The 27,922-nt window shown below is 45.0% G+C and overlaps 3 protein-coding genes across 5 annotated transcripts; 1 reads left to right on the top strand and 2 right to left on the bottom strand.

The window, feature by feature from the left end:
* Window positions 1–10: 10 nt before the first annotated feature.
* LOC115140805 (polyhomeotic-like protein 1) lies at window positions 11–8,089 on the bottom strand. 3 transcript variants are annotated; one of them, XM_029679158.2, is made up of 15 exons: window positions 8,002–8,089; window positions 7,233–7,354; window positions 6,717–6,830; window positions 5,846–5,911; window positions 5,575–5,718; window positions 5,325–5,489; window positions 5,111–5,192; window positions 4,266–4,975; window positions 4,038–4,179; window positions 3,642–3,820; window positions 3,434–3,500; window positions 3,009–3,096; window positions 2,675–2,846; window positions 1,373–1,607; window positions 11–961 (listed from the first exon to the last, which is right to left on the bottom strand). In XM_029679158.2, exons 2-15 carry the CDS (start codon window positions 7,347–7,349, stop codon window positions 810–812), a joined length of 2,433 nt encoding a protein of 810 aa, XP_029535018.2. In that variant the 5' UTR covers window positions 7,350–7,354; window positions 8,002–8,089; the 3' UTR covers window positions 11–809. The 3 variants fall into 3 exon arrangements, with proteins under 3 accessions (XP_029535018.2, XP_064883927.1, XP_064883926.1); XM_065027855.1 differs by having other exon boundaries at window positions 7,975–8,063; XM_065027854.1 differs by lacking the exons at window positions 7,233–7,354; window positions 8,002–8,089 and adding an exon at window positions 6,971–7,177.
* A 117-nt stretch (window positions 8,090–8,206) lies between these two features.
* Window positions 8,207–11,731, top strand: LOC135575196 (putative protein FAM47C). The gene is made up of 2 exons (XM_065027856.1): window positions 8,207–8,316; window positions 9,072–11,731. Exon 2 carries the CDS (start codon window positions 9,152–9,154, stop codon window positions 10,385–10,387), a length of 1,236 nt encoding a protein of 411 aa, XP_064883928.1. The 5' UTR covers window positions 8,207–8,316; window positions 9,072–9,151; the 3' UTR covers window positions 10,388–11,731.
* A 3,324-nt stretch (window positions 11,732–15,055) lies between these two features.
* On the bottom strand, window positions 15,056–22,080 carry LOC115140804 (cation-dependent mannose-6-phosphate receptor-like). The gene is made up of 7 exons (XM_029679157.2): window positions 21,739–22,080; window positions 20,228–20,406; window positions 19,703–19,869; window positions 19,401–19,510; window positions 19,079–19,209; window positions 18,555–18,681; window positions 15,056–17,455 (listed from the first exon to the last, which is right to left on the bottom strand). Exons 1-7 carry the CDS (start codon window positions 21,742–21,744, stop codon window positions 17,333–17,335), a joined length of 843 nt encoding a protein of 280 aa, XP_029535017.1. The 5' UTR covers window positions 21,745–22,080; the 3' UTR covers window positions 15,056–17,332.
* Between the last annotated feature and the right edge of the window lie 5,842 nt (window positions 22,081–27,922).

Below are 27,922 nucleotides of genomic sequence, written 5' to 3'. Positions count from 1 at the left end.
CAGAGCATAGTTCCAGTAACAGGTGTTTATTGGTAGTACTGCATACACAGAGTATCTCCCCTCTCAGGACAAATACCCATATTCAGGTAGTTCAGTCAGTTACTAATATTCACTACATCCCCCTCCATGAAAAACTTCCACACCAAAATAATAACTTTGATTGTAGTACAAAAGATCAAAGCTATAAAAGAGTCATATCTGGTGAAATAAAAAAATGATTTGTTAAAGCTCTTCAATGTCCTTTCATACACTTGATTAGAGCCTGGCATCTACATTAACATTACAAATCCACTTTGTAAAAAGAAAAGTGAAATGGACCATTTTCAATAATAACACTATGGTTATAGCACCGTTGAAATGTAGAAAAAGGCAACTTGAACTGTCCTAGCTAGCTAGCCACGGTTACTGTAGGTGACCACGTTTGCAGTGTCACATGAGTATGTATATGTTTCTACTGACAGACACACACATACATGAACTCACCCATGCTTTGTCAGTTTACCTCACAAACATGAACTCTAAAGACAGACTATCTGATGCTCATGCTCACCTCTCACTCATAACAGATTTTTTGCACAATCAATGTCCAGTAAAGTCAAAGCATATTCTAATTATTTCCCCTCTTACCTATATTTAACCCCCTTCTCTTCATCTAGTCTCTAAAATGATTGAGGTTTATGATAAAAATCAACCCCCATTTTCCCCTGTCTTTCAGTCTTGGTCTCAGGCTTGAATGTCACTAATACAAGTCTTTAGTGTGGGTCCCAGTTTCAAGTTCATTGAAACCCCTTTTCCTCCTCCCTCCCCCCTCAGTCTCGTAGGCTGTTGATGAAGGCACAGATCTTGAGGGCGGGTCCTAGTTTGATGTTCATGGTGGAGATGAGGTGTTCTTCTCTGAGTAGCAGCAGGGCCTGTCCGTCAATCTCCTGTGACAGGAACTGGGCAGCCAGGTCCTCACAACCTGGGAGGGGAGGAGAGTGAATACGCTATGAAAAGGGACTGCTCACTAGCAATGAACATCAACCTAAAATACACTTTGGCGTGGGTTACGGGCAAACCAGAACTCATGGTTTCTTTGATCTAATTCAGGGTTACCTAAACTGGGTCCTGGGGCCCCCCTGGATGCACATTTAGGTTTTTGACCAAGCACTACAAAGCTGATTCAAATAAGCAACTCATCATCTCAGGCTTGAACGTTTGAATCAGCTGTGTAGTGCAAGGGAAAAACCCAAAACATGCCCCCAGGACCCAGTTTGGGAAACCCTGATCTAATTGACCAGTTGGCCATGGGTTCCATTTTTACAGATTCCCCTACTATGAAGACTCTTAATTCATTGTTTACTTCATTGACTGTTAATGAATGAGTACTGACCTTGTAGTGAAGAGATGAACCTGCAGACCTCCTCCACACCCCAATGGGCGGGGCTCCCAGACAGGAAGTTGGCCTCATCCAATGGGAGGCTGCCTTGAGCTGAGTCGTCCAAATGGGGATCACAGTGGGCAGGCCTAGGGCAGGAGAGGGAGGAGCTAGGGGAGAGTGATGGGGAATCTTCCTCCTCCTCCTCCCCGTCACAGCTGGACACTGAGCGACTGGACTCAGAACGACACTACAGCCAATCATAGAGAGAAGAGCGTCATACATGTAGGCCTGCAGTTTAAATATGGTACTGGAACTGACCCTGTATGTATGGATGTATGTATATTATACATACACACTGAAGAAAACTATAAACACATCATGCAACAATTTCATTGATTTTACTGAGTTAGAGTTAGAGTCAACTGAAATAACTTCATTAGGTCCTCATCTACGGATTCCCTACTGGGAGTAGAAGATAAGCATCTTTTGGCCAAAGATAGTAACAACAACAAAAGAATGTCCTCGGGATCTCATCACTGGATTTTTGTGAATTCAAATTGCCATCAATAAAATGCAATTGTGTTTATTGTCCGTAGCTTATGCCTGCCCATACCATAACCCCACCATGGGGCACTCTGTTCACAATGTTGACATCAACATCAACATACTGCCAAATTCTCTAAAACAAAGTTGGAGGCGGTTTATGGTACAGAAATTAATATTAAATTATCTGGAAACAGTTCTGGTGGACATTTCTGCAATCAGCATGCCAATTGCACGCTCCCTCAAAACTTGTGACGTCTATTGTGTTGTGTGACAAAACAAAACATTTTAGAGTGGCCTTTTATTGTCCCCAGCACAAAGTGCACCTGTGTAATGATAATGCTGTTTAATCAGCTTCTTGACATGCCACACCTGTCAGGTGGATGGATTATCTTGACATGGGAGAAATGCTCACTAACAGGAATATAAACAAATGTGTGCAAAAAAATTGAGAGAAATAAGCTTTTTGAGGGTATGGAAAGTTTCTGGGATCTTTTATTTCAGCTCATGAAACATGGGACCAACACTTTACATGTTGTGTTTATATTTGTGTTCAGTATAGTATGCTTACTTACTTTATCATGTTCTTCTATCTGGTGTGTTTCAGTTCTACCTTTTTAGTTTTAGTATTACATTGTTATTGATTACTACAGTGTTGGGGTTAGAGCTGGTTGGAAACTATTTTCACTGTACTTGTGTATGTGACATTCAAACTTGAAACAGGAGGAGAGTAAACAACAACAACAACATTTCTATTTCATGGATCATTACCTCCTTGACAGGCAAATGTCTGCCGGCTATTTTAGCGCAGGCGATCTCCGAGCTACTCCTGCGAGGACCCCTGCGTCTGACGATGTTATCTGGGGGAACGGGAGGACCAGGCGGCCGTGCAGAAGCTCGCCCCCTACTGACCTGGAAGTGATGACTGCAGCTCACATTGTATCTGGAGGAGAGTGGACAAAGCAGGTAATAACAAGGAGTCAATAGTGTTGGTTGCACCCAGGACAAAAATGTGATGTCAACAGTGCTGACTTTAAAGTGTAGACCTGTTCTGGTCAGAAAGGTGTGTGATATAGTGAGAAGACAGGTGAGGTGGCTAGGGTACCTCTTAGCGCAGGTCTTGGAGCAGAACCTCTTGGAGCCCCTGAACTGGCTGGCTGGAGCCAAGCTCTCACAGTACTCGCACTTCAACACTGGTGAGGAGAGAGTCAGACTGTTAGTACAGAGATGACTATGGGTCAGAGGAGGCTGGTGGGAGGAGCTATAGGAGGACGGGCTCATTGTAATGGCTGGAATGGAATAAATGGAACGTTGTCAAACACATTACAATGATTCCATCCTCTATAGCTCCTCCCACCAGCCTCCTATGCTAAGGATGACAACTACTGTACAGAATCAAGCTATAGTACTGCAACCTCTCACAGACAACTGGATCAGAGGCAGAATCAAATCAAAATAAAGGCTGGTGCATTAGTCAGCTGGTATGGAGTGTATTCTTTATGGAAGGTAGAAAATGTACCACCCACAAACCTGCAGGGCCTCCATTGTCAGCCTGCTGAACACCCACGGCTAGAGGCTCCTTCACTGGCCCAGTCACCTGTCAATCGATGTCAAGTTTGGGTGTTAGAGAAGAATATGTTCTAGCCCTAAAGCAAAGTTCTGTGCAAACAAAACCACATCTCCTCTCCTGATCCATGGTAAGCAGGTAGCTAGGTGCTAGCCAGGTATGTGAACTCACAGGGAAAGGCTCAGCTCCCTCCTGGATGACAAAACCCTCTATGAGGTGGGTGAGGACCTGAGGTTTGACCACCGCCTGGGGCAGAGGGGCTCTGTCTCCCTGACCCCCCACTCCCCGAGACAGGGGCAGAGGCAGAGACAGGGTGGGGGGAGAGGAGAAGGCTGGCAACACTTTAGGAGCTGGAGAAAAGGAGAGCGAGGAAGTGAGGGAACCAGGGTAGAAAAGAGTGTGGGTGAAATGTCAGAGTTTTTACACTAATTCAAAAAACAAACATGAATTTATCAAATATGAATCTAAGTTTTACAACTTAACCTTAAATCCTTGTATCAAGCGATCGCCAACCTTAGATAGGATTCAACTAAACAAGAACATACATTATGTCTTCAGACATCTTACCTGAGTCCAACGTGGGGGCGGGAGATAGAGGAGGGGCAGAATCTCTCATTGGTGGACAGAAAGGTTGGGAAGGTTCGACTGCCATCTCATTGGTTGCATCAGTTTCCGACTTCCTCTTCAATGAGCCAATTGCAGGCTTTGCCTGATGCAACAGGAAGAGACAAGTTTTGATTAACACACACACACACACACACACACCCCAACTCTTTTAGTATCTAAGAGGGTTACCGTGGTGTTCCCTCCAGTAGAGGCTATAGCGGTGCCGTTGTCCTGGGGGCAGCAGCTTCGGGCCTGTGCCAAAGCCTGGGAGTTTCCTACTGAGCCCTGCCTAGCTCCCACCAGCTGGACTGGGACATGGGGCGGGTGATGGCCCCCCGTGTTGGGCGGAGCCGGGAGGATAGGTGGAGGGTGGCGTGGGGGAAGCTGGACAGGTAAGCGGTGACCCTGTGAGGTTTTGGGCTGTATGTGCACAGGGCCAGAGCTGTGGCTCACCTTGTCCATGTTAGTGTTGGACTGTTGCAGTGGCTGCACCACCAAGGTCTGGGTGTTGACGTTAGTTTTGGGAGCGACTGAACCTATGGGGTAGCCCTGGGAGGAAGTAGGAACGTTGGAGGTGGGGACTAGGATGTGCGTTACCGTGGCAGCAGGGGTAACTGTGGTTACCGCCCGGGCCTGACAAAGGCCTGAGGGGGAGATGAGGAGCTGGGAGAGAGGGAGCGTGGGAGAGGGGGAGGAGGAGGCAGGAACTGAGCTGGCAGCGGTTGGGGCCATATTCAGCTGGTTTCCAGTCTTGACATTTATACTGGGGAGAGCAGTGGGATGAGTGTAGCTAGTCAGTTTGTTGGCCATATGTTGCTGTTGCTGCTGGGTGTTCTGAGAGAACTGCTGCTGTTGCTGCTGAGAATGCTGTTGTTGTTGTTGACTAAAAGAATAGTTGGCTGATAGAGGGAGAGAGAGAGAGTTTAAAGCATGTTTAAAGTTGGAATAAGAGAGACAGTTCTTTGCATCTTAGTGGCACACAAATTGATAAAGAATTGTGTCTGCATATTGGAGGCAAAGATAAGTCCTTTCACCTGCGTCTCTCCTGTCTGGAAACTCAGTCTTCACTGCGGCCACTCTGGGAGTGGAGATACAGTGGAGAGCCAGGTTCTGCACCTGATAGAGTTAGTACAGGGAGAGAGAAAATAAGGCAAACAATTAGAAACAATATTATCTGTGCAAAATCTTAATTACAGACAAATGTTGACTGAAAAAAAAGTGCTTCTCACAACAGGAAGTGGGTACTACCTGGTCATTGTCGGATTGGGCATTGGAGGTGGGATGGACTTCCTGTTGCTGCTGTTGTTGCTGAGGCTGTTGCTGCGCAACTGTCGCCACAGCAGCCGTTGCTGTGCCACCAGGCATGAAGATGAGCTGGGAGGCTGCGAGGGGTGCCCTGAGGGAGCGGTTGACCTGTGGGCTCATAGGTCAGAGGTTATTGAATATAAAGAGGCTCCTTCTCAATTGACAAAAAAAGTATTCTCCTCGTTCAACTCACTCTCAGGTACATCTGGCCCTGCCCGGCTGAGTTCCCACCCAGCAGCACTGATTGGCTGAGAGCTGATGATGTCACTGATGTGGCAGGGCCGAGGGGGCGGGGATTGGTCATGGTCCCTCCCCCAGAGGTGGTGCTCAGATTGACCTGTGACAAGAGGGAAAATGTTGACGCTGCCATATGTCAGGAATCTCAAAGAAAGAAGCTAAGAAACTGCAATTAAGGATAACAGCGCTTGCCATGTTTTATTTGAAATATTGACTGTGAAACTTACAGTGGTGGTTGCTTGGGAGACACTGTGGTTGGGAGAGTTGGACTGGAGACTAGCAGCGAGGGTGGCCTGAGAGAGAAACACAAAATGAAAGAGGTCAAGAGAAAGTAAAAACTTTGAACGTTGTGGCAGTGCATTCCTCTGCTTATTGTTATTGTGGGATAACTAACCTGCTATGTAAGGGATAACTAACGACGGGTGATGCGTTCTATGGAAAATAATGAATGACATGGAAGGTGTGTTCCACGATGCGCTAGCGAAATGGAACTGACCTTCCACGGGGTTGCATTATTTTCCAGAGAACGCAAAGTCCTGAGTTGATTATCCCTTTTATACCATGGCTATAATTTAACACATTTACTGCTAGACATGTGTTAATTTGCCGGTAGAAATGTGTTCAACATCCACTGAAGTAGCTAGCAAGTTTACTAGATAGCTACAGTTGTCTTAGTAAACAAACAAACTTGCTAGTTTAGCTAACCAAAACATCATGCCTAGCTTGCTACTATGAACATCGAATTCAACAATACCAATGTTTTCAATTCAACTTTTGCTTTCAAAAGCAGCTTAAACAGAACATGCAAGAATGAACTACAGCCATTGAATTCTACAGTGTGTTATAGGGAAATAATGCATGCTCTAGAATGCCATTCAAGCCAATCAGAAACAAGTATTCAACAATGCCATGGTATAATAGTGTTATTACCTGTTGTTACCTGCTACTGTGTTATTAGCTGTTACCCATTAGTCTTATTACCTGTTGTGCTACCTGTTATTGTGTTATTACCTGTTATTATTGTGTTATTGCCTGTTCTGTTACCTTTCATTGTGTTATTAGCTGTTGTGCTACCAGTTATTATTGTGTTATTATTACCTGTTGCACGGCAGCCAGGTTGTGAAGCTGCTGGGCACTGTTGATTTGCTGCTGCAGCATCAGCTGCTGGAAGTACTGGGCTGCGTTCGGCTGTCTCTGCAGCGCCTGAAGGGCCTAGAGAGTACAAATCACCACCATCATCCTCAACATCATATTCATTAAGATTAACATCACTTCATTGTTCAAATACACACAAGGTCCAAAGGAAATTTGACTTCCGCTTTTAACCCAACCACTACGAAAGACACACATACAGGTATTTTCTGGAGAGGTGCGGGGGGCTGCGACACTGGGTGCCCGGGGAGCTGTTGTTGTGGGGGGGGGTAAGTGCCTTGCTCCAAGGCACAACTGCAGGCAATGGCATCTAGGATTTTATACCAGCAACCCTCCAGTATGCACATGGTCTTCTTGACTAGCCATTCCTAGGCAAGGCTAGTCGTTCAACATTCAGTGCAGACAGTCACCCTGTTATCAAAGATAATGATTCATGCAGCAGGCTTTTTAAAATAAAATCACCTGCACCGCTTGCCTCTCATACAGAGACATGTGGGCTATCTGGGGAGGGCGGGTGTTCCCAGCAGACGGAGCATTCCCATTGGTAGAGCCTGTGTTCTGGTCATCACCTGCATCCATGCTCTCTGCACAAAACACAAATGTCAATCAAATCATGCACTAATTTCTTACAGTACTGTCAAATCATTATTTTTCTTTCTTATATTAACATATATACCATAACAATTGCAAAGTAATTGTATAACCTAGAAATTTATATTCTCAGTATCACACATTTGACCTCAATAGACCCCTACCTAGTTATCACGTTCTAATCTAGTCTATAAATTAACTGGCCATAACTGCTAAAGCTATATCTTGCTGTATGTTTTTGCAGTTGCTATTTTTAGCTAGCGAATGCAATGGGTGAAATTGTCATTAGCGGTAGGAGGCTGGCTGGCTGGCTGTCAACAACATGATCGATGACCGAGGGATGCAGCCAGAAGGGAACAAGGACTGACAAAAAGTTGCTCTTCCAAACGTTTAAAACGTTAAAATAGACATTCAAAATTAAGGACTGCCAATTGCGTTTTGATATTAGCTAGCTATATAATTTACTTTCAATGACTGGCAATGTTGAATTAGAACAAAAACTAGGCGAGATCATTGCAGCAACAGTGCATATGGCTAACGTTAGCATAGCTAGCTATTAAGCTAGAGCTAGATAATAAGTTAACCGCAAGACTTTGTGAAATCTTTCTCTTACCTCAACCTCCTGGACCTTTATTTGTACCTTTTAATATAAAATCCAGCTTTTATCCGTAAACGTTTTACGCAATTTGCTTTTGGAAGGAATCTTTGGTGATGTTTTTCAGATTATTGTTTGAAGCAAACAACGGTGAGGCAGATGAGAAAAATCCCGCCCCCTCTCTTTCTTTACCGTTCCTTTCCGGCGCCAAAAATTACGTCATTGAGATGCATCAGAGACAGAACAGTAGGCCAATCCAATTATTGCATGAACTGCGAGCTTTTTAAATTTTAGGTGTCCAAATACCTTAGAAAATGTGGTAGTAATCTTGCTAAGACCAGAAGAGCTGAGAAGGAAAAGGTGATCATTAAGATAACGTCCCTTTCTCAGAGGTCCCCAGCAGGCCTCTCGGGGAGGAGAAGATGGAACTGATTGAGTTACAAAATTAACTGGATAATATATATAGATTCAAAGCAGAAGGAGCCTTTATTAGATCTAGGAAAAAATGGATTGAGGAGGGAGAACAGAATTCATCCCATTTCTTTAGACTTGAGATATTTCACTCTACAAATAACACTATCCATAAGTTAAACATTGATGGTGTTATTACAGATGACCCAAAATTAATCGCTAAATACTGTAGCAATTCTTACAGAAATGTGTATAGCTCTACGTATCAGTGATATAGAATCTAAACAGTGTGATGAACCCATCAAAATTGAAGAGATTATAGACATCTAAAGAACAATAAATCACCAGGTGTTGATGGAATTATATCAGAATTTTACAAATTATTTTCTGAACAAGTAGCTCCCTTCCTATTTGAAGTCTTTTTTTTTTAGAGAGTATTAAAAACAATGTTCTCCCTCCTACAATGACTCAGGGGTTAATAACACTGATACCTAAGCCTAAAAAATAAGTGCTGCTCATCAATAACTGGCATCCAATTTGTCTTTCTTAATAATGACTATAAGATATTAGGCTTACCACTTGCAAAAATAATAAAATAAGTCCTGGATGCAATCATTGATGAAACACAGTCTGGCTTTATGAGGAACAGACATATTTCTAACAATATCAGTGCCATGTTCTGACCTTAGTTCTTTTCTGGACAGAAAGGGACCCTGGGCACAGGCTGGAGAATATCGCCGCCCCAAGGCTGAGCTGGAGGCAGCGAAAGCCGAGAGGCGGTGGTATGAGGAGGCAGCGCGGCTGGAAGCCAGAGAGGCAATCCCAAACATTTCTTGGGGGGAGGCACACGGGGAGTGTGTCGAAGTCAGGTAGGAGACCTGCGCCAACTCCCCGTGCTTACCGTGGAGAGAGAGGGACCGGGCAGGCACCGTGTTATGCCGTGAGGCGCACGGTGTCCCCGGTGCGCAGGCATAACCCGGTGCGGTACGTAGCAGCGCCTCGTATCGGGCGGGCTAGAGTGGGCATCGAGCCAGGTGCCATGAAGCCGGTTCAGCGCAGCTGGTCTCCAGTGTGTCTCCTCGGGCCGGGGTACATGGCACCAGCCCTACCCGTGGTGTCCCCGGTTCGCCAGCACAGCCCAGTGCGGGCTATTCCACCTCGCCGCACTGGCCTGGCTATGGGGAGCATTCAGCCAGGTAGGGTTGGGCAGGCTCGGTGCTCGAGAGCTCCAGTGCGCCTTCACGGTCCGGTCTATCCGGTGCCACCTCCACGCACCAGCCCTCCTGTGGCAGCCCCCTGCACCAGGCTGTCTCTCCATCTCCTTCCTACAGGTGCTCCCGCCTGCTCAGCGCTGTCAGAGTCTTCCTCCTGCCCAGCGCTGCCAGAGTCTCCCGTCTATCCTGAGCTGCCGGAGTCTCCCGTCTGTCCGGAGCTGCCGGAGTCTCCTGTCTGTCCGGAGCTGCCGGAGTCTCCCATCTGTCCGGAGCTGCCAGAGTCTCCCGTCTGTCCGGAGCTGCCGGAGTCTCCTGTCTGTCCGGAGCTGCCGGAGTCTCCCATCTGTCCGGAGCTGCCGGAGTCTCCCGTCTGTTCTGAGCTGCCGGAGTCTCCCGTCTGTTCTGAGCTGCCGGAGTCTCCCGTCTGTCCGGAGCTGCCGGAGTCTCCCGTCTGTCCGGAGCTGCCGGAGTCTCCCGTCTGTCCGGAGCTGCCTGAGTCTCCCGTCTGTTCTGAGCTGCCGGGGCAGTCAGTCAGCCAGGAGCTGCCGGGATCGCCGGCGCTGCCGGAATCGCCCTTCACGCCGGAGCTGCCAGAGTCTCCCGCCTGTCCGGTGCTGCCGGAATCTCACATCCATTCTGGACCTGTGGCTTGGGTCCCCAGTCCGAGGTCGGCGGTAAGGGTCGCCGCGTTAAAGAGGCCACGGAGGCGGGTAAAGAGGCGGAGAAGGACTATGGTGGAGTGGGGCCCACGTCCCGCGCCAGAGCCGCCACCGCGGACAGACACCCACCCAGACCCTCCCCTATAGGTTTAGGTTTTGCGGCCGGGGGGTACTGTCATGTTCTGACCTTAGTTATTTTATTATGTCTTTGTTTTAGTATGGTCAGAGCGTGAGTTGGGTGGGTTGTCTATGTTCGTTTTTTTACGATTTGCTATTTCTGTGTTTGGCCTGGTATGGTTCTCAATCAGAGGCAGCTGTCAATCGTTGTCCCTGATTGAGAACCATATTTAGGTAGCCTAGTTTCACTTTTGAGTTGCTCTCCATCCAACCTCACTGAGCTCGAGCTGTTTTGCAAGGAGGAATGGGAAAAAATGTCGGTCTCTCGATGTGCAAAACTGATAGAGACATACCCCAAGCGACTTACAGCTGTAATCGCAGCAAAAGGTGGCGCTACAAAGTATTAACTTAAGGGGGCTGAATAATTTTGCACCCCCAATTTTTCAGTTTTTGATTTGTTAAAAAAGTTTGAAATATCCAATAAATGTCGTTCCACTTCAATATTGTGTCCCACTTGTTGTTGATTCTTCACAAAAAAATACAGTTTTATATCTTTATGTTTGAAGCCTGAAATGTGGCAAAAGGTCGCAAAGTTCAAGGGGGCCGAATACTTTCGCAAGGCACTGTATCTGTTGAAAAAAAGTTTGGATGTTGCCACACACAAACCTAATTGTTAACAAAATGAAGGAAGTATCCTTTAAATGATTCATAAATATTATCCTGCCAACCACTATATGAAGAAGTCTAAGGAAAACATCAACTCAAATTGTTCCTTTTGTAATGACCACCCAGAAACAGTGTTGCATCTTTTTTGGCATTATATTCATGTAAGAAAACTGAGGCAAGACATCAGTAGATTTATAATTGAACACATTTATGAAGATCTTACACTAATGTGGATAGATGTACTGCTTGGATTCTTTACCTATGATAGAAATAAGATGAAACATTTTTATGTCATTAATTTCATTATTCTTTTGGCCAAATGTCATATTCACAAATGTAAATTTACAAACAAACACATTTTCTTACCTTACAAAAATACATTGAACTGTATTTTAAGACAATGAAATACTCTACTAACAAGAAAGCTGTTAGAATAATAAGTGTCTGTATGTCCCTTAAGGTCCTTGTGTAATGTGATATTGTACCCCCTAGCCGTGCCCCTAGCCCTTAAGGTCCTTGTGTAATGTGATATTGTACCCCCTAGCCGTGCCCCTAGCCCTTAAGGTCCTTGTGTAATGTGATATTGTACCCCCTAGCCGTGCCCCTAGCCCAATTGTCCTCTGTATATATACTTGTTTCCACATGTACTTCCTGTATTGATATATTGTTAATACATTTTTAAAAATAAAAACAGTAGGCCAATCCAAAATGGACTCCTAGACCCTCAAACCCTGCACTTGTGGAGCTCTAAGACAATTTGACAGTTGTTAGTAATATGGCAATAGCTCCACATTTCCCTCTGATAGTCTCTGAATACGTTTCACCATATTGCTTACACCTGTCAAATCCTCTCTTATACAGTAATGTGGATACTACCAAGATTACAGATAGTCTTGAATGAATCGTGAATAATGAGTAAAAAAGTTAGACGCACAAATAGCATACCCCCAAGACATGCTAACATCTCACACCATGACAATAAGAGGGGAGGTTAGCATTTTTTGGGGGTTGATACTGTACTTGTGCGTCTTAACTCTTTTACTCATTATTCACGATTCATTCAGGATTATCCGTAATCATGGTAGTATCCACATTAATGTAGAAGTGTTTAGAGACATATTCTATTATTATTTACAATAAAAGTGACTCCAAAATGACACAATACGTTATTTAGCATAAATTTCTATTGGGCATAAAATGATCAGAAACACAACCAAAACACAAACCAAAACAAACAGCAAATGCATCCAAACAGCAAATGCATCCAACAAGTTTGAAGAGTCACAAGCTTGATGTAATCATTGCGTGCTGGGAATATGGGACCAAATTGACTACTTTAATACACATAAGGGAATTTGTCCCGATACTTTAGGTCTCCTAAAAGGGGGGACTATGTACAAAAAGTGTGGTAATTTCTAAACGTTTCATCAATATGGATGAAAATACCCTCAAATTAAACCTGACAGTCGGCACTTTATTGTATCATTTCAAATCCAAAGTGCTGGAGTGAAGAGCCAAAACAAAAAATGATCACTGTCCCAATACCTTTGAAAATCACTATTTTTTTTATACTTGTGTGTCAGTAAAGTTGATTGTTTTGCCTACCTATTTCAGTGATTAAGAAGGTCTACTTTGCTATTTTATACAACATAAAAGGGAAATGTGTAATCTTTATCATTTCAGCCAGTAGTTTTGAAAGTAGAGCTCACGAGCCAAAACAGGTCCCAGAGAATAAAGTCATCCATTTCGTATGATATTTTACATCTTGCAACATTTTTTCCTGCAATTCATGTGATGTTACAAATTCCAATTTCTACGATATGTTACGAATTTGTAACTGCTTTGGGGCCCGTTCAATATTTTTATCTGCTCTGGAAAAAGATTGATGTATGTTTTGTGTTTCTTTTATTTGTAGTCATTGTTGTTGATATTAGAGGCATTTTTATCAGAAAGGATGAAATTTGATGTCATTTATTTTTTTGTATCAATAGGTCCACACCACTTTACATTGGGAGTTGCCTCTTTTAGGCATATGACAATGATTACAACACTGTCATGGAGAAAATAAACTGACAAGAGTGAGAGAGGATATTGTGAAATAGTGGGCTGGCAGATCACAGTCTTCTCTACTTTGAGGTTTGTCTGATTGTGAGTCACTTCATCAAACCAAACGGGTCTTTCTTTTTATTTTCCATTTCCATCCACTACAGAGGCTAGAGTTTCTGACCGTAACTCTGGCCAACATGACAGGCTTCCACATGAGATCGTAGCTTTGGCAGAGGAGGAAGAATGGGACACAGAGGAGTGAAGGAGCGACAGACAAGGGGGAAAGGAGGTAGTGGGGAATGAGGTGAGGAATTAAGACCTCCAGTTAAGGGCAAGAGGAGGGGGAGTAGGGCAGAAAAATGTGCTCTAGGTCAGGAAAACATTGGAGGAAAGGGTGCAAAGACCGGTGTTGGAAAGGGGGGAGGCAGAGTAGGAGCAGCATGAGAATAAGGTAGGACAGAGAGGAGATAGCACCGTGGTTGGTGGAAGACCAGGAGAAGACACATCTAACCCAGCAGGACTACCTCCAGCTGATGAAATCACTGAGCGTCAGGCTCCCTGAAGGTGTCCTAACCCCACAGATGATTGAGCCGGCTAACATGGAGAGCAGAATCCAGGATGTCCAGGCCATCATCCCAGACCTGGAACACTTTAACATCCGGTTCAAAGCCGTTCCTCGACTGGGCTGCCGGGAGGTTAAAAGGGACAGCCAGGTCCTTCAAATCACAAAACTCCTCTTCTTTGACCAAGAGAATGATGAAGAACAGCGTAGGAAACACTGGAGGGGGAGCAAGACCAACACGGGCTGAGGAATAGGTACATGGGTGATATGGCTGTCTCAACAGCGGCGATGTACACCAGTGCTGCCACCAGGAGTTGGGCTAGGTTGGAGGTGGGGTGGGGGGGGGGGGGTGTCTTCGACAGTGACTAAAGGAACCAGAGTGAATCGAAAGACATTGAGAGCAAAGAGTATTGTGACGAGTCAGTGTTTTGGAGGAACGGAGTGTCACCCGGGCCTTGGAGGTTCGGTATGTTCTTCCAGAATAAAGCAGAGGAGTGGGAAATGCTCAAGTTCTTTCATGAGCTGGGAGAGGACTGGTCAGGTGGAACCATGACCGCATCATACACCAAAGGCAACAAAAGTTTAGTATGGATTCCTCAGCGGAAGGTTGGACTTCCTGGCCCAAATCCAGACGGGCAATTCTGGAAAAAATGGAAAAGCTGCTGAAAAGAAGAAATGTGAACAGCTTGTGATCGAATGCAAAAGCACTACTGGGAAACTGGTCACTACAATTCCCAACAGTAACCAGTACAGCTACCAGGTCCAGACCTACATGTACATTCTGAATAGGGAGGGGGAGGTAGAAAAGTGTTCTCAGAGAGCAGTGATGATTGTGAGACACTACCACCAGGGAGGGAACCCTCCCAGGGACTCCCACTGGAGTTACCTGCAGATAGAGCCCTCTGTCCAGGCTGAGATAGACAAGCTGAGGGCCCTACTCCAGGTGGTGTTGGCTTGCTACTTAGCCCTCCTCAACCTCAAATTCCAGAGAAACTAAACCTCAATAACTGTGATTTTATTATTAATTAGGTAGTATGTTTAGGTTTAGTATATGACTTATTAAACTGGAAAGAAAAAAATAAAGATTATCTAGATCATGTTTATATACTGGGGTGGTTCGAGCCCTGAATGCTGATTGGCGGAAAGCTGTGGTATATCAGACCGTATACTACTGGTATGACAAAAATTACTTTTTAATGTTCTAATTACATTGGTAACTAGTTTATAATAGCAATAAGGCACCTTGGGGTTTTTGTGGTACAGTATTTGACCAATATACCACAGCTAAGGGCTGTATTCAGGCACTCTGCGTTGCGCCGTGCATTAGAATAGCCCTTAGCAGTGGTATATTGGACATATATCACACCCCCCAGGCCTTATTTCTTAAATATAAATCATATTTTATCAGTACATACAAAGAGCAATCGTTTTAAAAATATATTTATTATGTTTTACATTGCGTTGGGAGTTAATTGACCCTGCAAACACGCCAGCACACTAAAACTTGTCATACATGACAGATTCAGAACTGTAATAAAACATAACTCATATTTAATTAGATGCAAAAGCACAAAACAAACTAAGCAAATTCTCTTTTACTCTTCCCCTCTTCTGCAAGTACAAACAGCATCACAAACTAAAGCCAAAGTCAGAACTGACCAAATCTTTTGAACCCAGACCTGGTTTAGTTCTGATCCATTTCACCACATCTCATTGGGGCCTGTTGTTCTGGGTCGGGTCTAACTAATGCCATCTTTCAGGTCTTGATTGAACTAAGCGAGTGCCATGGGCTAAGTTTTTTTGTTTTTAAAACACCACAAAGAAACAAAAACAAAATAAAATAAAAAATTCACCCACATGTCACAGATAGTACATGTGTATTTTTCATGATTATATAAATGACTTAAGTTCCTCCATTTTACTGTTGAACACAAAGTGCCTTCTGTTGCCTTATGAAGGACCTGTTCAATCACAGCATTATATTACAAAATCCTAAACATAATCAATATCCTTAGTATCATTAATACTGCATTCATAACCAAGTGAGAAGGTGGCATTTACCACATATGACTGGGAAAAACCCACTTGAACACCATTCCAACTCGTAATTACTAATGGGAAACTTGTCTATCATCCCTGAGCTCCGACTTCTCCCTCATGGTGACCTCTGACGTCACCTATAAGAATATTACCTCGATAATAGAATTTTTGGCTGTTAAATGCAACAAAGCATTATTTATAAAAAACAATATATTAATATGGTTTTTGACCACTAATTTGTTTACAAGCATGAAAGCTGTACTTTTAATTTACAGTTGACGCCACCTGTTGGCCATTAGCCAATCAGCGTTTCCCAACAAATTCAAAGAACGTAAAACATATCCAACTGGTATTTACGACTTCACAACTGGTAAATACCACCTTCCCACTTGGTTATGAACACAGCTACTACTTAGTACCATAGTTTGGGGTCAATGCCATTTCAATTTTGTCAACATAGGAAGTGAACTGATGGGAACAGAATTAAAATGGAATAGGTTCCAACCCTACTCTTCAAATAGCTAAGGAAAAGGTATAACGTATCAGAAGTACATTTTGGTCAAGGCCCAGTCAGCATCCTACTCTAAAATAGCAACACAGAGTAAATGTGTATGTCTAGCAGTGCATTGGATGAAATGGCTCTGTACTGTAGTCCAACTGAATTTGAAGGTCATTATTCAATATTTTTACCCATTCATAAATTTTAGGCTAAGTGATAGTGTGTTTATTTCCTTATTAACAATAGTAAACATATCTAACTGTTTTAAATGTAAACAATTTATTACAATGACCTGTAAGCATATAAATCGTGAACAAAAGCCTGCTTTTTCACTTACTGTGATATTACTATGTAAAAATGATTCTAAGCAATGTATAAGTAGACCTTCAAATAAAGTGTGACCTACGAGTCAGTACACAGCCATCAGCTACTGAAACCAACTGGATGGGAGTGTTAGAAACTGTTCCTATGGTTGCATTGTGTCAGCAGTAACACGTCAGTCATGTAGAAAGGCCTTACGGTTTCCACTAGATAACACAGTCACAAAGTCAAAATTGGCTCCATTGTAAAAAATCATGAAAACAAAATTGTGCTTTTGGTCTCAATTTAAAGGTCAGGGTTAGGCATCAGGTTATCTGTTTGGTTAAGGTTAGTTAGGTTTAAAAGATACATTGTAGAAATCGGTGGGGTTTCAAGACTTTGTGGCTGCGTTAACTAGTAACAACACCTTGTATTGTGCCAGATGAACCAGATGTAACAGAGTCTGTTTGAGACGTCACTCTCCATCCAGAGGTGGCCACTCCAGTTCATGAAAGGAAAAATCCAGGTTTTTGTTGCCACCTCCAAATAATGACGCCTGGGCCATGCAAACCAGGGCAGGTGACTTACCATATAATATAATGAACTAAGTGTTTAGGAATCCTGGATGTCACAAATCCTCCAGCCTTCCATAAACTGGTGTGCCCACCTCTAAACTCATCCCTGAAACTGTCAAAATTAACTAGGACGACGTTGCGCCTAGACACTGAACTGAGGTCAGTTTTATGTTTCTCCGGACTTGGAGATAGTAAGTGATGATCCTAGATCTGTGCCTAAGGGCAATATCTATCCGAAGTGTCAAAAGCTTCACACGGGATAGATCCCTCCCACTACTGACATCAGATCACATGGGAAGCAAGTGGTCATCCCTCTCTTCTGGCTCCTCCTCTGGCTCTGTGGACACACCCCTGTATGTGGGACGTTCCTCTTCGGGGCCCTGTGTTCTACACACGACGTTACATCCATCCTGAGGGTGAGGGAGAGAGAGTGAGAGTTATGACTGACTAGCCAATCCCAGCCCTCAAAAGAACAGCTAAGTGCCCTCAAGTAATGCATAATTGTGGCCTTCAACATAGACCCTGAATCCCAAATCAACCCATATAACTTCTTCCAACCTAAAACACTCGTAGGGGATAAAGTTTGGTTTGGGATTGTACCAGAGAGATATGTGATGTCCATATTCTCACGTCAGATAGTTCAGTGCAGATGGCCGTTGTGCTATCTGATAACTCACAAACACTCATGGCATAGCTAGAAAGAAGCTTGAAAACGTTACCAAGTTGACATAGTCCACTAAACCCCCTTTCATCCTCAAAAAGAGTCAGAGTTAATCATACCAAAAACAATAAACCTGTAGCTAATATTGATGTTTTTTCATGAGCAAGTTTTCACTACCTAATTCTCTAGCTAGGTATTTTGTGGTGGTAGAATCAGTATTTATGAAATTCGAAATGCGCACAGACATTTGCTAGCTGTCTGCTTACTGAACCAGTCTCAAATCAATCCATATGAAATGAAAGGCAGGAATGCTAACAACACCAGTTCACACACTCCATGCTGAATATACTCCCTCTAGTTAGCTAGTGCAGTGAAGTTCCAGCTAATGGACAAATTCGTTTTCATGATATCTGTTCTGCCGTCATTAGCTCGCCGAGTTCTACTGCTCTCTGGGACATTATCGAGTTGGCCAAATGTTCCAAAGTAGCGAGGCACAGTGCCGTCTGTCCGAGTCAGATACATGCTGATTTCTGAGAACAGTCCGAGAACTTTGCTGCCGTACTTCATCAACAAGCTGGCAAACTAGCTACTGTATGGCCATTCAAACACCTTGCACTAGGCTGCTAGCTGGAGCAAGTTTGCTCAGCTGACCGAGCAGGATATGCCGTAGTAGCCAGCACATCATAGCTACCAAGAGAGGAGCGATTTTCAGAATTAGCCATTAGTGTTAGTGTGATTTTTTTCGATTAGGTCCTCGTCCTACAAGACAGAACGGTTGAGGGACTAGCTTCACGTAGTAGTGACGCCGCCTGACGTGAGACAGTGATGTGACTTCTACAAACACTCACCGCTGCCAGGTTGCCAACCTGCGTCCAGAAGACATAGTTGGGGAACTGCTGTAACCCTTTGGCCCCGACAATCAAACGCTGGTAGAGGAATCCACAAATGAGGTACACTGACAAGAGGACGAACCCACTGGGACAGAGGAATGAATAAACATTTTAAAAAGGTGTCGAATCCCCAGTTGGAAACCCATCCCATTAATTGACATATAAACAAACATCACAATGATTCACAGTGATAATTATTCTGGTGTTCTGCGGTGTTAAGCGTTGAGGAAATAAGAGACCATTATTATAATGAATACCAATAAATATGTGAATATGATCTGTTTTGCTTGGTCTTGTAGCTTTGTTTGTTGTGAGCGAATGACAAGTCCATTTCATAGGGTATTGAGTATTTGTTGGAGAGAGAAATGGAGAGCTTTGGTTGCTACCCTGCGTGCCAGCCAGCGGGTTGGGGATAAGTCTAAGTATTTCTGTAGTCACCGGGATGTGTGTAATCAGGAAGGATGCATAATCTTAGTACTAACATGATGAGTATTATGGAGCCTGCACTGAGCTGGGATGGCAGAGCGGGACAGACCGCACTGGAGTCCAGTTCAAACAGATAGAAACAGTCCCTGTCCCTCTCCCTCTCCTCCAACACCACTTCCAGCTTCCCCTAAGAGACACATGGGGAGAGAGAGAGAAAGACAGAGGTTTGAGCAAGAGGGAAGACGATAGGAGGGGATGTAGAGAGGTGTGCATCAGTGTGTGACAGGGAGAGAGGGAGATTGGCAAGTCAAATCATCACACCACAGTGATCTACAGACATTGAAGAATACGGACCAAACCCTCCCTTCCCTCTCTCACCAGTTCCACTCCTCTGTTGCAGGAGATCATGACGATGGCTTTCCTCATCTCCTTGGAACAGTGGCCGTCATACTTGGTGCCATTGCTGTAGATCAACATCACCCAGTCACCTGTAGGGGGTGATGGGTAGCAGAGAGCGAGAGAGAGAGAGTGAGCAAGAGAGATGGAAGGGGAGAAAGGGCATCACTATATCTGGTCATGCTAGAGCTGACTTACAGAGATACTATAATATAACACACTGATAAGACCGCCACATGACAAAAAAAAAGAGAGAAGAAGATATAGAACCTGGACATTCTTACTTCCTCCGATGGCCTGAGTTACAGTGTACAGGCCAAGCACGGTCTCAACTTTTTTCTCGGTATGGTCGATCTGAACGAGTCCCGCTCCTACCATTTTCCCCGCATCCCCACACACCTGGAACTGGTACGTGTAGCGCTCCTTGTCGCTTGTCGTCTCCACAGAGAAACTGTAACCAAGGGAACCGTGAAAAAAAAACGAGGTAACTTTACCTTGTATAAGTGTTACGTGTGATGTTACATGAGTGAGGTAGACTAAAATTAACACTCTGGAACATGAAAACTAAGGGAGTTTCCAAGCTTAATGTGGCCTCCTGACTGCTGAACAATAACCTTTTATACCATCATGCATTTCTGTGACAGCTGACAAAGTATAATCTCATCTCCACAAGCAATGGACGTCAGTGTGTGTGGTCTTACTTTTTGGCTGATAAACAATTGCTTTGATACCCCTCACCTGGTAAAGCAATAGGATATACCACAGATATTTCTATGCTTTCTTCCATTTCTAAAACGGTCATTCCTTACGTCTTGTTAGTGAGCGGTTCTAGAAGACTGAGGACCTTCCGTTCTGCCGGGGACTCAGAGAACAGTTTACACCTCTTGGTGTCGTCACGGGCCCGGCTTCCACACACCAACAGGACCAGCTGAACAGCCAGAACTAACAGCCGCCCAGACGTCGCTGTGTGTGGGGGGGACATGGACACCTGGGGAAAATATAGAATGGTCCACGATTAAAATAATATACTTAGTAAGGCTTATTTGGTCTGTTTCACTGCATGACTGATTCATTTCCTAACCAATTCATTTGACACAGTGACGCTGTAGGACTACTGAGAAAAAACACCTGCCTTGTGATATTTACAATGATTGTACAAAACATTAGGAACACGTGCTGTTTCCATTACATATTGACCAGATGAAAGCTATGATCCCTTATTGATGTCACCTGTTAAATCCACTTCAATTAATATAGATGGAGGGGATGAGACAGGTTAATGAAGGATTTTTAAGGACATGGATTGTGCCAATCAGAGAGTGAATGGGCAAGACAAAAGATTTAACTGCCTTTGAATGGGGTATGGTAGTAGGTGCCTAGGCGCACCGGTTTGAGTGTGTCAACAACTGCAACGCTGTTGCTGGGTTTTTCCACGCTCAACAGTTCTGTGAATATCATGAATGGTCCTTCACCCAAAAGGGCATCCAGCCAACTTGACACAACTGCGGGAAGCACTGGAGTCATCATGGGCCAGCATCCCTGTGGAACGCTTTCGACATCTTGTAGAGTCCATGCCCCCAATTAATTGAGGCTGTTCTGAGAACGGGGGTGCAACTCAATATTTGGAAGGTGTCCTATTGTTTTGTACACTGTCACCATTTCTGTGATTCCTAAGACAGAGACACATCTCATGAGCAAGTAGGCCTACCAAGACAAAACTCTACTACAACAGCGAGTCAGACCAAATGAACTCTGACAAGTAAAATGACGCAGCAAAGCTGCTTTCAAAAATGGTGCGTTCAAGAGAACTGGGAACTCGGAAAAATACCAAGTAAAATCATGACGTCAGTGATCTACAACTCGGAACTCTTGTAAAAGGCCCTAGTTATAGTTCCCCAGTTAGAATTAGGCGGACAGTTTAAAAAAAACGAGCGGAGCTCGTTTCTTCCCAGAAACTTCTTCCCAGTTGTCTCGAACGCTCAGAAGTTTGAGATTTCCGAGTTTACAGTTGTTTTAAATGCGGCATAACATCTCTGTTTGCAGGAGGAAATGAAACTATCCCGCCATCTTGACTTGCACACCCATGACCTAAGGTACATTCAGGATGGTTTCTGCAACGTTCCGTGAGCGCTCAAGGCAAAACTGTCGAAGATAAACTTAACACCGTGGTAGATGCCGTAAATCATTGCGAAATAGATGATAAAGCTGTAATTAACAAAGCAGCTGTCATGCAACTTTTGAAACGTTTTAGAACGTTACGCATCCTGAATCCATCCCTAGCCGCGGCTGATACTGTAACACAAACAACTTTTAGACATACCTTCATTCCGAAAAGATGTAGCCAGTTATTCCGAATGTGTTGGTTGGGTTAGGTTGAAATGGCTACAACCTAGCTGATCGGGTAGCTAGCAAAAGAAAGCTAAGCTAGCTAAACTGGACACTGTCCCCTGTTTTGCCTTGCAAATGCAACAGAATAACACCTGGTAATCAATTTCGATCACGCACAATTACGAAATCATGTTCGTTAACAGTCCGCTATAAAATGTACTTTAAAGTAAACGATTTATGCTATAAAATCATTATACAGCGTCTACCGTTACTTTATGTGAGATGCGGAAGTGGAACTAAACAAGGAAACGCATGTGACTAGCAAAGATGTAACTAAACCAAGATAGACCACAGCTTGTCGTTTCAAATGGTATCAAATGAGTCGTAGTGGGCAGAGCAAGCACGCGCTAGCGATATCCTATTGGCGCGTTCTAGTATACATCTGCATATTTATGTTAGGGAACACCTACTCTGTGAAGTGTGTGTGCAATAACTCAATTGCTTTTGCACTCCTAAACAGTGAGATTTCTTTTTTTAAATCGAGCAAGGTATCACGTTCATCTGTACAAACAATAGTACCCAAGTATAAAACACCAGGGGATCACTTGACCATCATTGTGTTTGGAGGAAAAAGGGGGAGGTTTGCAAGCCGAAGAACACCATCCCAACCGTGAAGCACGGGGGTGGCAGCATCATGTTGTGGGGGTGCTTTGCTGCAGGAGGGACTAGTGCACTTCACAAAATAGATGGCATCATGAGGAAAGGAAAATTATGTGGATATATTGAAGCAACATCTCAAGACATCAGTTACCGGCTGTCACAATCTCTGTACAATCAGCACAAACCCCTCTGGATGTAGCACTCAACAGTGCATCCCACTTGTAAAGCAGCTGTTTTGTCTTGATGTTCTTCTTTATCAAAGCTACCACAACGTTTTTTCCATTTCAAACAAACACGCTCTCTTTCTCCCGGATTCCTCCATTTCGCTTGCTGTGAAGCAGCACAATAGTGGTCATATTCCTCCTTCAACGGCTTTACAACCCTGTCAGCTGATTTGGGAATTTGTAGTTGGGAAGTGCTTGGTAAGGGTGGCAAGAACGAACAAACATCACACAGCAAGTGATGTTTTGAATTGAAACCCTCGCCATTGTCTCGTGTTTTCCCATTACTTTAGCCAGTGTAAATCTGTGAAACAACATTAATGGCTTCAGCAATGCAGAGCTTCAAATCAAATTTTATTTGTCAAATGTGCCGAACATACACCTTACAAATACTTACAAGCCCTTAACCAACAATGCAGTTTTAAGATAAATAACTGTTAAGTAAAAAATGGCTAAGTAAAAAATTAAAGTAACAAATTACATTTACATTTAAGTCATTTAGCAGACACTCTTATCCAGAGCGACTTACAAATTGGTGCATTCACCTTATGACATCCAGTGGAGCAGCCACTTTACAATAGTGCATCTAAATCTTTTAAGGGGGGGAAGGATTACTTTATCCTATCCTAGGTATTCCTTAAAGAGGTGGGGTTTCAGGTGTCTCCGGAAGGTGGTGATTGACTCCGCTGTCCTGGCGTCGTGAGGGAGTTTGTTCCACCATTGGGGGGCCAGAGCAGCGAACAGTTTTGACTGGGCTGAGCGGGAACTGTACTTCCTCAGTGGTAGGGAGGCGAGCAGGCCAGAGGTGGATGAACGCAGTGCCCTTGTTTGGGTGTAGGGCCTGATCAGAGCCTGGAGGTACTGAGGTGCCGTTCCCCTCACAGCTCCGTAGGCAAGCACCATGGTCTTGTAGCGGATGCGAGCTTCAACTGGAAGCCAGTGGAGAGAGCGGAGGAGCGGGGTGACGTGAGAGAACTTGGGAAGGTTGAACACCAGACAGGCTGCGGCGTTCTGGATGAGTTGTAGGGGTTTAATGGCACAGGCAGGGAGCCCAGCCAACAGCGAGTTGCAGTAATCCAGACGGGAGATGACAAGTGCCTGGATTAGGACCTGCGCCGCTTCCTGTGTGAGGCAGGGTCGTACTCTGCGGATGTTGTAGAGCATGAACCTACAGGAACGGGCCACCGCCTTGATGTTAGTTGAGAACGACAGGGTGTTGTCCAGGATCACGCCAAGGTTCTTAGCGCTCTGGGAGGAGGACACAGTGGAGTTGTCAACCGTGATGGCGAGATCATGGAACGGGCAGTCCTTCCCGGGAGGAAGAGCAGCTCCGTCTTGCCGAGGTTCAGCTTGAGGTGGTGATCCGTCATCCACACTGATATGTCTGCCAGACATGCAGAGATGCGATTCGCCACCTGGTCATCAGAAGGGGGAAAGGAGAAGATTAATTGTGTGTCGTCTGCATAGCAATGATAGGAGAGACCATGTGAGGTTATGACAGAGCCAAGTGACTTGGTGTATAGCGAGAATAGGAGAGGGCCTAGAACAGAGCCCTGGGGACACCAGTGGTGAGAGCACGTGGTGAGGAGACGGATTCTCGCCACGCCACCTGGTAGGAGCGACCTGTCAGGTAGGACGCAATCAAGCGTGGGCCGCGCCGGAGATGCCCAACTCAGAGAGGGTGGAGAGGAGGATCTGATGGTTCACAGTATCGAAGGCAGCCGATAGGTCTAGAAGGATGAGAGCAGAGGAGAGAGAGTTAGCTTTAGCAGTGCGGAGCGCCTCCGTGATACAGAGAAGAGCAGTCTCAGTTGAATGACTAGTCTTGAAACCTGACTGATTTGGATCAAGAAGGTCATTCTGAGAGAGATAGCGGGAGAGCTGGCCAAGGACGGCACGTTCAAGAGTTTTGGAGAGAAAAGAAAGAAGGGATACTGGTCTGTAGTTGTTGACATCGGAGGGATCGAGTGTAGGTTTTTTCAGAAGGGGTGCAACTCTCGCTCTCTTGAAGACGGAAGGGACGTAGCCAGCGGTCAGGGATGAGTTGATGAGCGAGGTGAGGTAAGGGAGAAGGTCTCCGGAAATGGTCTGGAGAAGAGAGGAGGGGATAGGGTCAAGCGGGCAGGTTGTTGGGCGGCCGGCCGTCACAAGACGCGAGATTTCGTCTGGAGAGAGAGGGGAGAAAGAGGTCAGAGCACAGGGTAGGGCAGTGTGAGCAGAACCAGTGGTGTCGTTTGACTTAGCAAACGAGGATTGGATGTCGTCGACCTTCTTTTCAAAATGGTTGACGAAGTAATCTGCAGAGAGGGAGGAGGGGGGGGAGGGGGAGGAGGATTCAGGAGGGAGGAGAAGGTGGCAAAGAGCTTCCTAGGGTTAGAGGCAGATGCTTGGAATTTAGAGTGGTAGAAAGTGGCTTTAGCAGCAGCGACAGAAGAGGAAAATGTAGAGAGGAGGGAGTGAAAGGATGCCAGGTCCGCAGGGAGGCGAGTTTTCCTCCATTTCCGCTCGGCTGCCCGGAGCCCTGTTCTGTGAGCTCGCAATGAGTCGTCGAGCCACGGAGCGGGAGGGGAGGACCGAGCCGGCCTGGAGGATAGGGGACATAGAGAGTCAAAGGATGCAGAAAGGGAGGAGAGGAGGGTTGAGGAGGCAGAATCAGGAGATAGGTTGGAGAAGGTTTGAGCAGAGGGAAGAGATGATAGGATGGAAGAGGAGAGAGTAGCGGGGGAGAGAGAGCGAAGGTTGGGACAGCGCGATACCATCCGAGTAGGGGCAGTGTGGGAAGTGTTGGATGAGAGCGAGAGGGAGAAGGATACAAGGTAGTGGTCGGAGACTTGGAGGGGAGTTGCAATGAGGTTAGTGGAAGAACAGCATCTAGTAAAGATGAGGTCTAGCGTATTGCCTGCCTTGTGAGTAGGGGGGGAAGGTGAGAGGGAGAGGTCAAAAGAGGAGAGGAGTGGAAAGAAGGAGGCAGAGAGGAATGAGTCAAAGGTAGACGTGGGGAGGTTAAAGTCGCCCAGAACTGTGAGAGGTGAGCCGTCCTCAGGAAAGGAGCTTATCAAGGCATCAAGCTCATTGATGAACTCTCCGAGGGAACCTGGAGGGCGATAAATGATAAGGATGTTAAGCTTGAAAGGGCTGGTAACTGTGACAGCATGGAATTCAAAGGAGGCGATAGACAGATGGGTAAGGGGAGAAAGAGAGAATGACCACTTGGGAGAGATGAGGATCCCGGTGCCACCACCCCGCTGACCAGAAGCTCTCGGGGTGTGCGAGAACACGTGGGCGGACGAAGAGAGAGCAGTAGGAGTAGCAGTGTTATCTGTGGTGATCCATGTTTCCGTCAGTGCCAAGAAGTCGAGGGACTGGAGGGAGGCATAGGCTGAGATGAACTCTGCCTTGTTGGCCGCAGATCGGCAGTTCCAGAGGCTACCGGAGACCTGGAACTCCACGTGGGTCGTGCGCGCTGGGACCACCAGATTAGGGTGGCCGCGGCCACGCGGTGTGGAGCGTTTGTATGGTCTGTGCAGAGAGGAGAGAACAGGGATAGACAGACACATAGTTGACAGGCTACAGAAGAGGCTACGCTAATGCAAAGGAGATTGGAATGACAAGTGGACTACACGTCTCGAATGTTCAGAAAGTTGAGCTTACGTAGCAAGAATCTTATTGACTAAGATGATTAAAAATGATACAGTACTGCTGAAGTAGGCTAGCTGGCAGTGGCTGCGTTGTTGACTCTGTAGGCTAGCTGGCAGTGGCTGCGTTGTTGATTCGGGGGCTAGCTGGCTAGCTAGCAGTGTTAGCTAGCAAATAATTAAAGAGCAGCAGTAAAATAACAGTAGCGAGGTTATATACGGGGGTATTTGTACAGAGTCAATGTGCGGGGGCACCGGTTATTCGAGGTAATATGTACATGTAGGTAGAGTTAAAGTGACTATGCATAGATAATAAACAGAGAGTAGCAGAAGCTTAAAAAATAGTGTGTGTGTAGGGGTGTATAGGATGATATAGTTGATATAGAATATAAAATACAATCATTTTGTCCGTCTTTATTTACTTACAAGTCATTAGGCATTTTATAAATAATATGTTCAAGGCCTGAATGGACCAGTCATGTGCATCATCACGCAGAGCAGAGGTCTGATACCAAACACACAGTTTAAAACAGGAAAGATGTAGGGGGAAGTCACATGGATGTCTACCATGGCTGAATGTGTCACTAATTTCATCATGATGACCATTCTTCCCACTCTTCCGAGGAACCTCAACTCAGCTGACAGTGAAATAACTACATCAAGCTCACAATGATATAGACAAAAGTATGATCGAGGATCAACAATGTTTCTTCACTGATCACTGTGTGGAGTGGTGATGGTGATATAGTCCAAACCTGTTTTCTCTGTCTGATTGTCACTAACCTAATTGGCATCCTCCTTCATGCATTGACGTGAAAGGATTAGAGGTAGCCCACCACTTCATTTATTGGTTTAAACAGAGTGCATGCAATCCAGGTATGTTTGATCTTGGGATGAGGGTACAATAGGATTATCTACAGGTGGAACGGACAGATGTGAAAATACAGTTTTTTCTCCACAAATATTTTGCAACAGACTTGATGAATATTGTCATCATTCAATTGCCATTGATTGCTGTCTCCCATCCAGGGGGGGTGTAGCTTCCCTCCACTCTGACACCCCACCCTCATCGAACCCCAGCCCAGAAAATACCAGCGGAAAGGAGCAATACCATACATCTTTCTGACACGTTAACTTATGGATTTACATGTTTAGTGATCTTATAGATTCCAGTCATTTCTCATGGATAATAAAAAGACTGTTTACATACTTAAATCATTGATATTTGTAATGACTCGGGCCCCAAGGTTTCCTAATCATGTCACGTGGTCTGGGTAAACTCCTGGCCCTAGCAGCACTGACAGTACAGCTGACATATATATATAATTCCCTCTTCCTTTTCTGTCATTGCCCAATCCTGTTACTGTGATCTGAAGAACTAGCTTTCCTTTTCTGTGGAACTTGGAGTTCTTTCCCACTTTACTACTTCTCCAGGGAATGTTAGGGACGTTTTTATAAGCCTGCTGTAGGCTGTGTTGGTGGTTTGTTTGCTGAGTCGCTGTGTGAGTGTGTTCTCACTCCTCTTTGCCTCCCCTCCCCCTTCCTTGATTCTAGAATCTACAACCCCTACCTACCTTAAGTGTGCTATGCAGACACACCCGACTATCCTGCATCAACCAATCACAGACAAGGGAGAGTCACCCAGGAGGTGTACTTCCTG

Source organism: Oncorhynchus nerka, linkage group LG14 (assembly GCF_034236695.1).
Source record: "Oncorhynchus nerka isolate Pitt River linkage group LG14, Oner_Uvic_2.0, whole genome shotgun sequence".
NCBI lineage: Eukaryota > Metazoa > Chordata > Actinopteri > Salmoniformes > Salmonidae > Oncorhynchus > Oncorhynchus nerka.
This window is presented reverse-complemented; position numbering and strand designations above follow the sequence as displayed.